General features: G+C 36.9%; 2 protein-coding genes across 3 annotated transcripts; one reads left to right on the forward strand and one right to left on the reverse strand.

The window, feature by feature from the left end:
• Positions 1-5,793: 5,793 nt before the first annotated feature.
• On the forward strand, positions 5,794-10,715 carry LOC113357288 (LEC14B homolog). The gene is made up of 10 exons (XM_026600650.1): positions 5,794-6,075; positions 6,481-7,029; positions 7,145-7,264; positions 7,371-7,448; positions 7,874-8,053; positions 8,353-8,430; positions 8,742-8,917; positions 9,708-9,866; positions 10,066-10,126; positions 10,254-10,715. The coding sequence occupies exons 2-10, from the start codon at positions 6,595-6,597 to the stop codon at positions 10,443-10,445; spliced, it is 1,479 nt and encodes a 492-aa protein (XP_026456435.1). The 5' UTR covers positions 5,794-6,075; positions 6,481-6,594; the 3' UTR covers positions 10,446-10,715.
• A 120-nt stretch (positions 10,716-10,835) lies between these two features.
• Positions 10,836-15,071, reverse strand: LOC113357286 (flagellar attachment zone protein 1-like). 2 transcript variants are annotated; one of them, XM_026600649.1, is made up of 2 exons: positions 12,034-15,071; positions 10,836-11,129 (listed from the first exon to the last, which is right to left on the reverse strand). In XM_026600649.1, the coding sequence occupies exons 1-2, from the start codon at positions 14,898-14,900 to the stop codon at positions 11,108-11,110; spliced, it is 2,889 nt and encodes a 962-aa protein (XP_026456434.1). In that variant the 5' UTR covers positions 14,901-15,071; the 3' UTR covers positions 10,836-11,107. The 2 variants fall into 2 exon arrangements, with proteins under 2 accessions (XP_026456434.1, XP_026456433.1); XM_026600648.1 differs by lacking the exon at positions 10,836-11,129 and adding an exon at positions 11,608-11,743.
• Between the last annotated feature and the right edge of the window lie 966 nt (positions 15,072-16,037).

Genomic DNA, 16,037 nt, shown 5'->3' on the forward strand with positions numbered 1-16,037 from the left:
TCAGCCACTCAATTTGGCTAGCCAATTTAACTGGTCTAGATTTAACTTGGGCCAACCAATAGGATGTCAAAATGGCTACCAGCCATCACTCTCATATAAGGACCGACCAGTTCACCTTCGGCATGCACGAATAACTCCTGGCAGCTTTCTGAAGATGGTCGGTCATGCTCCTTTTAAGACATTAGGCTCCGCGACTAACTTAAACAAGCCTTACACAACGATGCTTCATGAGCATCGATTATTTTAAGTCGCTTTCTTAAAAGCGATGCATTATATGCGTCGATTACGAACGATGTTTTATAAATATCGATTTCACAAATAATTTAATTATTTGACCCAAAAGCATTACATGTTATTTCTTGCGGCAAGTCTCATGACTTGACTCCTAACATACCGTCCGCCGCCTAGCTTGCGCGTGATTGGTCAAATAGCTAGGTCTGACAAGCAAGATCCACTCAACAACTTGCTACATATTTTCCACGAAAATACTCGAGACATCACGTCACAAACTGGGGGATGTTTATCAGGGTATTGGTCTAGCGGTTTACAGCGTGTGGCGTGCAACACGCCCATTATAAGAAAGTGTCAGGAAAGGCGGATAGTTAGTGAAAGCAGAGAAGTAATGGGTGTACACCAACCCGTCTTCCGTCATTCAAAGACGTGGTTTTCAACATTTTCACACGATCCCACTTCTCCATCACTCAACTACTCCCACTTCCTATGAGATTAGGGTGCGTTCAACTATAACTTATATAAATAGGTTTTCAACCAATTTCAACAAACAACGGTTATAAACACAAGTATCCATATTCTGATACAAGTCATAAAACAACCACACCTTCATAGTTAACCATTCTGATCTCTACACCTTCTTCGCTTTCCTTCCTAATATCAATCCTTCTCCTTCATTTTGTGACCGAAACAAGACTGGAACGACAATTTCTTGGTTTAGGCCAGAATTGTACAAATTGATTTCTCGAATATAAAGTACTCCCATGCAGTGCATTTGTTTAGGGTTTAGATTCGTTTCTCGGCGGCACACCCAAATTTACCATTTCCAGCAGAATCAGTTTTTACCCCAAAACACCCTGATCCACATCATTGTGTAAATACTGTGCGGCTCCGTAAGTTTTCTTATGTCGAGCATTTACGATTAAATTAATCATGGGTTCTCTTGTGGTTAATTTAATTGAGTATTTTGGATACGAATTCATGTTTCATGTATTTTGTCCAAAGAAATCCTTCTTTTCTTGTGAAAGTAAGGTCGCTCTTGTTGTTCTTTCGGGAATGACATTTTATAAGGGAGAGTTCTTACTTGAACTTGTGCTTAATTTCCAAATCTTTGTGGGGAGTGTGGTTGTGGAATATTGCAGGAGTTTTCTTGTATCTTTATTAACTCCTTGGTGAATGCATTTCGTTTCGGCTATATGATTGCATCTAAACAAAGTTGATATGTTCTATTTTGGTCATGAAGTATCTATATGGAAATTTCATTAGGATCCCACTAGTTTTCGTACCTTTGCCAATTTTATTGACAAAAAAGGGGAGATTTAATGTGTAGTTCACACTACAAATACATATGGTTTACGGATCATTATGTAAGGGGGAGTGGTTTCCATGAGAGATGAAGTATTGACTAAGGGGGAGTGATATATATAACCATAGTATTGTTGTCAAATTTGTGATATAATCAGACTTTAATGCTGTGTAATAATACTATGACACTGTATAATAATGATTGAGAGCTTTGGTTTACTGATTGTTATGGCTACGGATCTTCAACAACTATAATGCTGAGTTGAACACATTCATAATCACTGAAGTACTTTGAAGTGACGAAGATTTCGAGTAATGTTGAAGAATCAAGGAAAGGCATTTGGAATGAGAGCTGCAAAGTTTATTTATTTTGTATTCCATATGTATTGATAGTTTTGTCAGTAAAATTGACAAAGGGGGAGGTTGTTAAAGCACTTCTCGGTCGAACTCACAAGCGTTACTATCTCGAGCTTGTTGTCAAGTTTAGTTTCCAAAACTACAAGTCTTGATTTCTAGTCTACTTATAGCTAAGTCTCGGATTAGGATAAAAAGTGTCGTTGAGCATTAGACTTCACGGCGTTCATCGATTGAAGACGAAGAACTACTAATGAGAGCTTGTGGAACTTCATCAACAAAAGGTATGTGGAGACTTGAACTCATCTATCACTCAAAAGTCTATCTACTCTATCTCCTATTTGAGACAAAAGTCGTGTCGCTATAGACTTCAATTATACACATTTGATATTTTGAGTTGAGTTTAACTCGCTTACATATTTCTCGAAATATGTGTTGGTAAGCTTTCGCTTTAACCAAGTTCATCTTACATTCTTGACGAAAGTCAAAAGATGATTATGTGAAAATCGCCTAGTAACATCTTACATGATTTGTGTGAGACAGTCATTTGATGTAGACTCAAAATGTTTCGTATTGATCATTCAATCACTTGAAAATTGCTTTGAAGCTAATAGTTTGTGTGAGACAGTTATTCCCGTCTTCCGAGAATGTTTCAATGGTTGAAATGAGAGTTTAGAACAATTGGATATAAACACAGTATGCGTACTTGAATATGTGTAATCCAAGTTCGGGAACCATGGTATGCATACCCGTGTGCATATTTTTTGTTTAAGTCAAGGTCCGGGAGATCAATACGCATACCGGTACGCGTACTGGCGTGAGGTTCAAGTTCCGGGACTTTATTGAGTTTCATGGTATGCATACCAGTTCGCATACTGGAGAATCCGAACTCAGTACGACCACTAAGGTAAGTGTACCCGTTTGCATACTTGAGTGGATTATGTTCTAAAATCGGTTTGTTCATGAACTAATACATTTATATATTAAGGAATGCAATCTTTGCAAACCGTGGCTATAATGTTCATGACTTGATTCGAGTGAATCAAAATCGATTTTTCTTCAATCGTGTCTTGTATACTTCTATGAGAATATAAACAATTGAACAACTCTAAAACTAGTTTCACTTGAGTTATTTGAACTAGTTATGGTTAAGATGAATATGGTTGATATGAAAGTGTTCATATGGATAACTTCAGTTAACTATTGTTGAGCCAACAAAGGTGTACACGTTTAGGTACAATTACCCATATCTAAATGAAGTCACTTTTCATATGTGTGTAACAAGCTAAGTTCGATCTAACGGTTGAAAGATATTAGCTTGAGTCTAATAAGGTTTTCATCTAACGGTGAATATTGAATGCTTCGTTACCAAGGTAACATTGATTGCAAAACCTGATTTGAAGACTATATAAAGGAGAACTCTTGCAACTGGGAAACCTAATCCTGACACCTCTTGTATGATACTAGTTTCGATTAGAGTCGATTCTCCTTTAACCTTAGGTTTTTCCAAAACCCTGTAGGTTAACGACTTAAAGACTTTACTGGGATTGTGAAGCCAGACCCAACTATTTTCTCTATAGTTGCATGTTCTGATCTTGCTATTTTTTATCGTGATTGAGTACTATCTTCTCTAAGATTAGCTCGAGATTTAAACTCCGATAAGCAAGATAAAAAAAAGTCACAAACATCTTCATCTCATCATTTGTGATTCCACAATATCTTTTTCGCTACCATACGATTAAGATTATTGTAAGGTGATTTATATTTCTAGGCTGTTCTTCGGAATATAAGTCCGGTATATCAATTGGTTCGTGTTCACCTTGATTTATCAAAAGACGGAACAAAAAATCATAGGTATATCTGTGGGAGACAGATTTATTTATACAATGGACTTTTCTGTGTGAGACAGATTGGTTTATCAAGTCTTCAACTTTGGGTCGTAGTAACTGTTAGTTGTGGGTGAGATCAGCTAAGGGAATCAAGTGCGTAGAGTCCTGCTGGGATTCAGAGACGTAAGGAGCGCAACTGTACGTTGATCAGTGTGAGATTGGTTAGGGTTCAACTACATTCCAGTCTGAAGTTAACGTGGAGTAGGATAATGTCTGTAGCGGCTTAATACAGTGTGGTGTTCAAATCTGGACTAGGTCCCGGGGTTTTTCTACATTTGCGGTTTCCTCGTTAATAAAAATTCTGGTGTCCGTGTTATTTCTTTTTCGCAGTTTATTTTTTTATATAATTGAAATATCACATGTTGTTTATTAGATTCAATTGGGAATGCAAATTCCTATTTGCTTGATTGCAGCTTGAATTGAGAAATAGAGATATAACTATTTGATATACTTTTCTTAAGATTGAGTCTGACTGTCTAGTTGATTCTCTTGAAAGTATATTGGAGTTAGTCTATACAGATTGCTAAGCGAAATATTGGGTGTGGTTGCTAGACCCCCGCTTTTTCACATGCTACTTTTCAGAAATTGCACAAGAGTATCGAGACTACCAAACCGGCTTATTTAGCTGAGGCTCAAGTGATTTTTTACAATAATTTATATGAGGTTATCGCTGGTGATGGCCCGGGTTTTGAGCTACTTCAATAGAGGTTTTCTTCTCTTCTTATCAAGCATGGTTGCCTAGGGGTTTATACTACGGAAGATACTAAATAGTACTGTTATTTAGCCTCATGTTTACAAACTAAGACCTTACAGACTAAGACCTTACATGATACCATCTTGAGGCATTTTGGCATCTCTGGTTTAAGCTCAGGTTTCGAACAGATTATTATACTTTACAGTCAGGTATGTGAAGTTGAAGTTTCCTCACTAGGTGTTGATGATATTTCCCCCCACTCCATGAGTTCATTGGAAATTTAATATTTTGATGTAGCGAAGAAAGATGTGTATGTTTTTTTAGAGATGTCGGAATGTGATATAGTTTTATGACAGTGCAACTAAACCAAACACGCACAAGACTATTTGTTGGCCATTCCTATAGATGGACTTAATAATAAAATTGGGCCATTCCTATAGATGTGTATGTTTTTTTAGATATGTCGGAATGTGATATAGTTTTATGACAGTGCAACTAAACCAAACACGCACAAGACTATTTGTTGGCCATTCCTATAGATGGACTTGATAATAAAATTGGGCCTCCGCAATTCAGTGTCGTTCTTCGGTATAAGCTTCGGATCCCCTTATCTGAAGAAGGAGGCTTATGACCTTGTTGTGATAGGAAGATCGATACTTTTGGTGATCATTCACCGCATTGTGCTCATGAGGTCGGTCTTAAGTTCAAACATGACCTTGTTAGAGATACCATTGATGATATGTATTTTCAAGCAGGTGTTCTGGCAAGAAAGGAGGTGGCTTTGGTCTTTCTCTCTAGTGATGGTTCAGCTTTGAGACCGACAGATATCCTGGTTTATAATTGGGATAATGGACATGATTTGTGCATAGACATAACTGGCTTATCCCATTTTACAGGTGGCGGTGTCCGTGCTTTCAACCATGGTCAGGCAATCAATAGTTTTGTCGGTAGGAAATAAACTAAATATCTCGAGAAGTGTAAGGCTCAAGGATATAGTTTTGATACTCTTGCCTTTACTGCTTTGTATGAGCTTCACTGTGACATCGTTGACTTTGTGAAGAGATTGCGAAATTACATGACTTGCGCAATGTTAAAGCAACAAGTTTTTCATTCCACGGGATAGGGGTTGCTATTCATAAACGGGTTGGAGCGCGATAGCGAGACTTCCAACCAATTTCACTTAATTTGATTATTTTTTATTTTTTTTTGAAATAATAATTATATAATGGAAATCAATAATATAGAAAGAAAAAAATGATCAACAAAGAACTGTACGTGTCATATTGCGGACCATATTTCTATTGCATAGCAGGTCCCACTTTTCTAAACACTCATCGCCTCGTTTACCCCTCTCTTTGATGCTCGCAGTTTTTCTGTCTACTCTGCAACACAAAAACCCCAGTCAGTCTAAAGCCTTCTATCTCAACTCGTGTTATACATCAGTTGGTTATCCACACCGTCGTATTAACTAACTACCAGAATTCACTAAAAGCAATCTCATATAGTACATACCAAGTGATACACAAAATACCCTCACAAAAAAAGAAGAAAAATCTCAACTTTTCTTTTTAATATATCCCTTTCATAGATTCTAACAAATAGGTATGTGGGAGATCTTGATTTCTTAATTGGTTTTGCAATTTGGGGTTAACTTATCTAAAAAATTTTCTCTTTTTTTTTTTTTTTATCATGACAATTGCTCTAGTTTGGTTTGACTTTTTAGAAAATTTCTGTTTAGTTTTTGTAATTTATGTATAGGCACTGCTTGATTTCTGTGATTTTTCATGTTTTTAGTGTATAATCTGATATGGGCTTTTCATTTTATATCTCACCATATTATTTTTAGTCACTGGGTTGTGGAGAAATTTTCATGTTTGCAATAATATCTCATTTCTAGCTTGGGTTTTGCAGAAAATACATGGTTAAATTTAGTTCGTTTTTCTTGATTTGATCTATAATTTGGACAATATATCTTGGGTTTGATGAAGAATTTTGATTTTCTGACAGTAAATGATATTCCATTGCTGTTTGAAGTGAGGACATTCATGAATGGTCAGCAGTGAGTAATGCTTTTGGTTGAGGTATCTGTGACAATTTTATCACCAATGGTTATAGATTAATATGTATGAAATAGATAGTGATACCGAATTCGATGAAATGGGTTATACAATGAGTAAACTAGAAATAGATTCGGAATTATGTGATGGTTCTATGAAGAATGGAAATGGAGCTTCCGGCAGTAGGAAACAGAAAGGAAAGTGTAATTCCCTGGATGGTGATGAATTTGCTCAGCTTACTAAGATGAGAACGGAACCGAATGAACGTCTTAGTAAGATTGGTCCTGGCAAGCGTGAATTGCCTGTTTCGATGGTTAAGTTGTTGGCTGGGCGAGAAGGTAACTTTACAGGAAGAGGGAAATTTTCTTCGGCGGATTGTTGTCATGTTCTCAGTAGATATTTGCCTGTTAGTGGACCTTATAGAATTGATAAGATGGATAGCCGAGCTTATGTTTCTCAGTTTTCGGCTGATGGTTCGCTTTTTGTTGCTGGGTTTCAGGTATTGCATTGCTTTCTTCAAGTTTACTTTGTGTATACTTTACATAGAAATGTATGACCAGCTGAATCTGAAAGTGTTGTTTACTGCAACTGACTAACTGGTTAACTTGAAATAGGGAAGTCACATTCGAATATATGATGTCGAGAATGGGTGGAGAGTTCATAAGGATATCCATGCTAGAAGCTTGCGTTGGACTATCACTGATACATCCCTGTCACCGGATCAACAGTATCTTGTAAGTTCCTATTGATTGCTGACGGTACTGTGTATGTTATGGAACATGATGGGGTAGTCATTGTTATCTAGTAGTCTCATTTATCCATTTGTTACTTTGGTTGCAGGTTTATGCCAGTATGTCACCAATAGTCCATATTGTTAATATCAGATCTGGTGGGAAACAGTCGCGTGCAAATGTTACTGTAAGTGCTTCAACTAACACTAATTATCTGCGCATTTGGGGTGTGATCTATTATAAGACATGCAAGTAACATTTTATTGGATTTAGAAACTCCCATGGCTACGTGTTTGTGTGATCAATCAACTTATTAGATGAGGATAGAATATTAAGAGGAGCCGGGCACCCAATTTCGCAAGATTCCAAACTGAGAGACCAACTGGTTGGAGTGGTTCTAATTATGCAACAATGATCTCATTCTTATTCAATAATCAACTTCTTTCTTCTCTCTTCCTTTTGGCGTGTCCGTAGTTTACTTACTTTAGAGGATTAGTGATTAGCTTCATAGTTCATTTCTTATAGCTGTCATGAAAATCACAGTGTTTATTTTGAAAGGATCGGGTTTATCTTTCTAAGTAATGTTTCACATGGAAGCTCTTCTTAATGCAGGATATTCACGAAGGTCTAGATTTCTCTGTTAACGATGACGGGGAAGAGGACTCTTTTGGGATATTCTCTGTCAAATTCTCCACTGATGGACGAGAATTAGTAGCTGGAAGTAGTGATGATTCGATATACGTTTATGATCTTGAAAGGAAAAAGCTTTCTCTGAAAATTGAAGCACACACGGTATGAGAAGCTACCCTGTTCCCAGTTGAATTGAATCCTCTTTAGTAAAAGTCCTTTTGATATATTGACTTAAATTTATACGGGTCAAATTGCAGAAAACTTCTTGTAAGTGCTTGATGAGCGTTTTCTCTTTGACCAAATTCAAATGTTTCTTGTCTATATTCTTAGGGAATTTCGATTGTTGTTGATGTACATCATTTCAAAATCTTCAGTTACTCTGAAGTTAAGAGTGAAGTCCGCCTGGTAACCTGTGAAAGGCCAGTATAAATTTACTAAGATCTTCTTTTCTGCTGTAACAGTCTGATGTTAACACGGTATGTTTTGCTGATGAATCTGGTCATCTCATATATTCGGGGAGTGATGATAATCTTTGCAAGGTAACCGTTAGATTTCTCATACATATTTTGCCCTCCACGAAACAGACCAAGTTTTTATTCATGATTTCGGCAAGTTTTTTTTTGGGAAGTGAACTCTAAAACTTACAAAAATGCCAAAAAGAAAAGAATACATACATAGAAAAATTACCTAGAAGAAGTTGTTATTCTGTAATAGGGGATAACAAGTTAATGAGAAATAATAATTTCATTTTGTTGGTAAATTTCTGTTTTTCTTTAGGCGTGGGTGGGATAGGCATAATTTCTGAGAAAGATTCATTTCTTTTGTGTTGGTGAATTTATGTTTTCTTCAGGTGTGGGATAGACGTTGCTTCAAGGCAGAAGGAAAGGCAGCAGGTATCCTTGTGGGACATCTAGAAGGCATTACATTCCTCGACAGTCGTGGGGATGGACGCTATTTTATTTCAAATGGGAAAGATCAAACCATCAAACTTTGGGATATCAGAAAAATGTCCTCAAATGTTAATTGGTATGCATACTTCACCTGATTTGTCCATGTCACTCTCCTCACTTTATTTTCTTAAATCAAACGTATAAGTCATGATTATCCGATTTTCACCTATTTCAATATCTTGCACTTGACTAAAGACTAATGGTGACCAAGCACTATTATAGGAAATAGGAATTACCTTAGGAGACTCGTTCTCTTAAATGGTGATTCTTTCACTGTTCTCCATTACTGACTGAGTAACAGATGTAGCTTTCTCGAACTTTTATCATGAGTGTGATTTGACCTTCGAACTATATGCTTATTTCCCTGGTTCAAGTATACACTAATGAAACATTTAAGGCATGCCACGGGCAGAAATGTTTTCCAAAATTACCGATTATTGGGTCAGGGGAATTGGTTTATACATTTCGTTTTCATTATCGAAGGGAAATTTATCTTCCTATGTTGCATGATTTAGTTATTCGACACGGTACCTTTTGTCAATTGTGTTGCCTATTTGTATATACATAGTTTTGGTCAAGGCTGCAGATATGGTCTGCTTATGTGTGCATGTCTTTCATGTATAGCTCGTATCGTTAATGATATTACTTTTAGTCAGCGTATTGGCTCATCTTTATTTGTAGTTGTTAATTTGTAATCAGCATGGTCGTGAAAATGCCGAGTTATGAACCATATGAACCTAACTCGACAGTTCCTTTGACCAGTGATTCGGGCCTGAGTTTTTCAAAGTAGGTTCTATTAAGGTTCATAGGTTTGTCAAGTGCCATCTGACTGTCGTTGCATCCTTCTATATATTTTCTTTCTTCAGCCACGGTAGATTGAAAAACTACGATTGGGATTACCGATGGATGGAATATCCAGCACGTGCAAGAAAATCAAGGCATCCATATGATCAGTCATTGTCTACATACAAGGGTCATTCGGTTTTGCGTACTCTTATCCGTTGCTACTTCTCTCCCGTTCACAGGTACACACTTTTATAACTCACAACTCCAGTGAACAATTTGACTCTCATTAAATACTGGAGTTCTATCCTAATCAACTTGGCTTGCTGAAATCACCCGAACTAGAAACCTGCTATGTACTGTGAAAACCTCTCAAAGTTTCTGGTAAAAGACTGTAATTTTCTTTAGTTAGTATGAATTTTGATGTTTGTCTTGTTGCAGCACTGGACAGAAGTACATATACACTGGATCTAATGACTCGTCTGTTTATATTTATGATGTGGTGAGCAACCAAGCTTTTTCAGTCACCACTATTTTGTTTTGTCATTCATGGTAGAAATTATGCTAGAGGAATAACTACTGCTGCCGTGCTAATGTAAGAAAGTATTGATGGTGGTTCATGTCTATAGGTAAGTGGATCCCAAGTTGCGAAACTTCAAAATCATGCAACAACAGTGAGAGATTGCAACTGGCATCCTTATTATCCAATGCTCGTCAGTTCCTCTTGGGATGGGGTCATTGCTAGAAGTGAATTCCCTGGGAATGCAGTAAACCCAACACCGCTTCCGCGAAAAAGAAGCAGACTACTCCCAATATATTGAGAAGATGTGATATAGCTGGTCCGTGTTGTTTAGGGTCAGATTAAAAGCGACAATGTTACAAAGGATATATAAGGTTACTGAGATCGTAAGACGATTCTTTTTTTTTTCTTCCTTTCAACTCGTCTTTAAGAAGTTGAGCTCTTCATCAAAGAGCAACGAACATATGTTTGTATCTGCTGTATCCTATCTATCTCTCCATTCTGTATATAATCATCTTACTCTTGCAAGTTTTAAGTAATAAATGAGTGGAATGCACTTCCTTGTAATTGAGTGTTGACATTCGCAAGTGTGTAGGCATTGTGCATGGTAGTTTTGGATGCTTCACTGTGCAAAGCACAATGAAATTAGCATTGGACGAACTTTATCACTGCAGAGTATGTGAAAGCAAGATAAGAGAAAGTGGTTTCACATTTCTTCTCAATAATCTGAAACAGTTGTCTCCATAAAAATGGAGCTTCTTCGCATTATTTCTTATTTACATTAGCAGTTACTACATAACCTTCCAAAACGGAGAGCTGCTTGATCCAAAAAAAAATAATTCTTGCCAGTCGGGCAATGGTAGAACAGATAACGCTGTTAGTAAATTATAAATGACCACCTCCCATCACGCACAGAAATCATCCAAACGTACAGAGAACCAACCACCTCGCCCGATTCCCGGTTTACAGACTCTTTTTGCCATACCTTGAAACAAATTATAAAGAGAAATGAATTGAATAGTGAAATTAATGCAAATGAGATTAACACTAAAATCATTCAGAGGAAAACAACTATAATAAGGGTTTCAAAAGAAAGATAACATTGTTAACAGTTAACTTCATAAGGATTTCAGTCGACATGAACTAACTTTTAGTGCATTTCTCTTTATGCAATACCTTGAAACTGATTATAGAGAAATGAAAGGAAGAGTGAAATCAATGCAAATTGGATTAACACCACATTTATTATGCACAAAGAAACAGTAACTAATGCAAATTGGATTATCACTACATTCATTCACAGGGAAACAGTAGCTATTAGAGATTGACATCGTAAGTATTTCAGTTTGAGGACTCTTTTTGCCATACAAATTATAGAGAGAAATGGATGGAAGAGTGATATTCATGCAAATGAGATTAACACTAAACTCGTTCACAGGAAAAAAACAAGTAGAGACTCAAAAGAAAGTTTCACACTGTTATTGAAGATAAAACAACACTTGCCATCCTAAGGATTTCAGTGTACGGACTCTTTTTGCCATACCTTTATACAAACTATAGAGAGAAAGGATTTCAGTGTACGGACTCTTTTTGCCATACCTTTATACAAATTATAGAGAGAATGGATGGTAGAATGATATTCATGCAATGAGATTAACACTACATTCATTCACAGGAAAAACACAGCTAGTAAAGATTCAAAAAGAAAGATAACATTGTTATTGAAGATAAAATAACAGTTAACATCATAAGGATTTCAGTCAAAAGACAGACATCAACGTGAACTAACAAAATAAGCAAGACATAAGACAACAGATATTTGCTGTTATTGGTAGGAACATGCGTCACAACTGTTGCGCTAAACTTAGTAAACAAGATGAGCAATTTACCGTCCTCTTGCAATGTAAGTCGCAGATGCTGCAGCAAAGATAGTGGTCGCAGAAGATACCAATGCCCAAATGTTAGAACTCTTCGTAGCAGACTTCTTCAGGTTCTCAATCTGTTGAGTCATTTCTTCCAGTTTCTTATCCTTACTCTTGAAAGCCTTTCTGATACTTTCCAACTCAGATGCAAATGGTCGGATATCTTTCTCGATTTTCTTCATATCAATATCAATATCAGATTCCACAGTTAATTCCCTCTCTTCATCTTCAGCCCCGCACATTACTTCCGCAGCATCCTTCAACATCAACAAAGCCTTCTCAGCATTCATTTGAGCAGACTTCATCTTTGAAGTCAAACTTTGGTTTCCCTTTTCAACTTCATCCAATTTCTTCTCTAGTAATGACTTCTCTTTAATCAACATTTCTGATCGAGTTTCCAACTTCTTCATTTCAACAGAAAGCGAACCCGTTCCTTTCTTTTGCTTCTCAATCTCCTTCGCTGTATCATCCATACTCCTTTGCAATTCCTTCGCTTTCAAACTCAAACTCGACTCTTCCTTTTTCTTCAACTCAAGTTCCTTCACTGTATCATCCATACTCTTTTGCAATTCCTTCACTTTCAAACTCAATCTCGACTCTTCCTTTTTCTTCAACTCAAGTTCCTTCTGAATTTCACTCTTCTCAGCAGCAACCTTATTGAGATTACCATTCAAGGACCCAACCTCTGACTTCAGATGCTTGTTAGCCTCCATTTGATCTTTGTAAGACTTCTCAAGCTGAGAAACTGACATTTCAAACGCACCCAATTCATTCCGAAGCTCTTCAACCTCACTTTCCATCTTCATCTTAGTTCTCTCAATTACATTTTTCTCTTCAACAATTTCCTTCACTTTCTTTCTTTCCGAATCCAATTCCACTTTCAACAGTTGTTGTTTCTCTAAAGCTTCAGTATAGCCTTTCTCCATTTCATCAACCTTCTTTCGCAAAAGCGCATCGTTCTTATCCTTCGAAGCTATAGTAGCTCCAAGCTGCTCAACATACTTAGACATATCAGCTACTTTCAATAACTGATCGGCCCTGTTATTTTCAATCTTGTTCTTCTCCGCAACAATTTCTTCCTTCTCTCGCTTCAATTCCTCGACCATCTTCCCCGAATCAACCAATTTCTGCTCAATCAAACCTTTCTCACCCAATAAACCTTCAAATGCTTCATCCCTTTCCTTCTTTTCTTCTGAAGCTTTCTTTCTCAACATCTTATCATTCTTCTCCAACGAAGCAACAGTTGCAACAAGCTGCTCAACATACTTCTCCATATCAGCTACTTTCAGCAACTGATCCGCCCTGTTCTTCTCAATCTTATTCTTCTCTACAGCAATTTCTTCCTTCTCTCGTTTCAATTCCTCGACCATCTTCCCTGAATCAACCAACTTCTGTTCAATCAAACCTTTCTCACCCAATAAACTTTCAAATGCTTCGTCCCTTTCCCTCTTTTCTTCCGCGACTTTCTTTTTCAGCATCTTATCATTCTTCTCCAATGAAGCAATCGTTGCAACAAGCTCCTGAACATGTTTCTCCAAATCATTAATTTTCTCCAACTGGTAAACTCTGTTCTTCTCAATATTCTCTTTCTGCAATACAACCCCTTCCTTCTCTTGCTTCAAATCATCACACGCTTTCAAAGACTGGGCCAACTTCTTCTCAACCGAATTCTTCTCGCTTTTCACAGATTCTAGAGTTTTCTCAATATCTTTCTTTCCTTCAACAAGCTTTTCATTCGCCATTTCCACCTCACTGAGTTTCTTCTGAATCAACAGTTCCTTCTTCTCGAACTCGCTGATTTTGGCTTTCAGATTCTCGGACTCTTTAGCCTGAACGTCGAGTTTCTCCTGAAGCAACACTTCATTCTTCTCTGACTCGCTGATTTTCACTTTCAGATTGTTTGATTCTTTGTCCTGAACGTCGAGTTTCTTCTGAAGCGATAGTTCGTTCTTCTCTAAACCGCTGATTTTTGCTTTCAGATTATTCGATTCTTTGTCCTGAACGTCGAGTTTCTCCAGCAACAACACTTCGCTCTTCTCTAACTCGCTGATTTTTGATTTCAGATTGTTGGCTTCATTGTCCTGACCGTCGAGTTTCTTCTGCAGCAACAATTCGCTCTTCTCTAACTCGCCAATTTTCACTTTGAGATTCTTGGATTCTTTGTCCTGAACGTCGAGTTTCTTCTGAAGCAACACTTCATTCTTCTCCAACTCGCTGATTTTCCCATTCAGATACTTGGATTCCTTAACCTGAACGTCGAGTTTCTTCTGAATCGTTTCCAATTCAGAAACAACTTCTCTGTCACGAACAAGATCTCCATTAAGAAGATCCACAGATTTCTTCAACTTGTTGATTTCGTCTTGCAACTCAGATTTCTCTTGCACAACACCATTAAACTGCGATTTCAACCGTTCGATTTCATCCAGTTTTTCGTTCTCCAACTCTTTAATCTTCATCTTCAACTGATCGCCTTCTTTCACTTTCTCTTCCACTTCAAATTTAACCTTCTCTATTTCTTTCTCCATTTCAGATTTCACCTCCACCACTTTACCTTCAAGCTCCTTCTTCTCTGTTTCGAACTTCTGAGTCTCAGTCTGAAACCGATTAATCTCAGATTCGAGTTCTACTTTCGATTTCTGCAATGAATTGATTTGCTCTCTGTTCTCAACTGTTTTTTTCACCAGCATTTCATTTAACGCTTTCAGATTCCTTAGCTTCTCAGCCGGATTTTCAATCTCTTCCATCGGGATTTTTTTAGGCTTTTCGATTTCTTGTGTCTGTGTTTCAGTTTCAGGATGGTTTTCCTGTTGCTGCGATTGTTTCTTCTTCGCCATTGATTTTTTGTTTTGTTTTAGGGTTCAAGATGAAGAGATTGGAGATAAGAGGTTAGGGTTTTTTGTCTAGGGTTTTGGGTGATAAGATTCTTTCCTATAAATGAGAGGGAGAGAGAGAGAAAATAAGGAAAGGAAATCGTTTTTCAAAATTCAAATTATTTTTGCACATTTTACGAGGATGTGATTTCTGATTTTTATAGGGTTTTGAAAAGGTAGATCCGAGTTACTAGGGTACTGTTTGGGGATTTTACAGTTGTTTTGTTCTGCCTACGGTTTTTAAACGTGGGTGGAGATTACTTACTCTTTGAGTGTTAATTTATTTGATGCTTTCATTTCAAATGATTAAACGTCGGCTTGTTTAGGTTTTGTGCACCTACTTCAATATAGTGGGTCGTGGGGTGTTTTTTTGTTTTTTAAGGTGTGAATCAAAAGAAGTGACTAGGACTTTCCTGTTCAAAATGAAATTGTACTCGTCGGTCAGAGCTGGTCAAAAGTTGGTGATCTGGAGTCCGGTCACGCAACTAATCTTCTTGGTATAAATTAATTATGAAAATCTGTACACGTTAAAAACATTAAGATGATAAAGAAAAAAAGTAATCAGTGGAATGGGCCAAATCGCCAGTCAGATGTCGCCCAAACTAATGGTCATATGTTATGGGTTATAAGCGAGGAATGAACCAATATTGCAAGAAAATATTCTAAATCCGGTAATGTAGCTTTTGGCAATGTTTTAATAAACATACAAAAATCATATCAGCTGAATATTATGTTCCAAAAGGAAAAATAAAGAAGAACATCAATATAAACTCATGATTCATGAACCATTGTGATGCATGTAATAAAATGTCCAAATCCCTAAACCTAACGTTCAAATTCAATTTGGTGGTGCCTCGAACACTATTATATACCTTGAAGTGTCGTTAAACTATCTTATCCGTTACTTTTGTGTTCCATGGCGGAACCAGAGATAAATATTGACCAAAAATACAAAGAATTTTTGTAAACTTGTAGACTTTAGTAGACTAACTGTTACATTTTAATTTGGCTAAATAACAATTAAGATTTTCGTTAGTACAAAGGTTTTACGATTTAGTCTCCACTTAGATTATGAAAGAGAAAAATTATTTCTGGTGCAAA

The sequence above is a fragment of the Papaver somniferum genome, chromosome 3 (assembly GCF_003573695.1).
Source record: "Papaver somniferum cultivar HN1 chromosome 3, ASM357369v1, whole genome shotgun sequence".
NCBI classification, from domain to species: domain Eukaryota; kingdom Viridiplantae; phylum Streptophyta; class Magnoliopsida; order Ranunculales; family Papaveraceae; genus Papaver; species Papaver somniferum.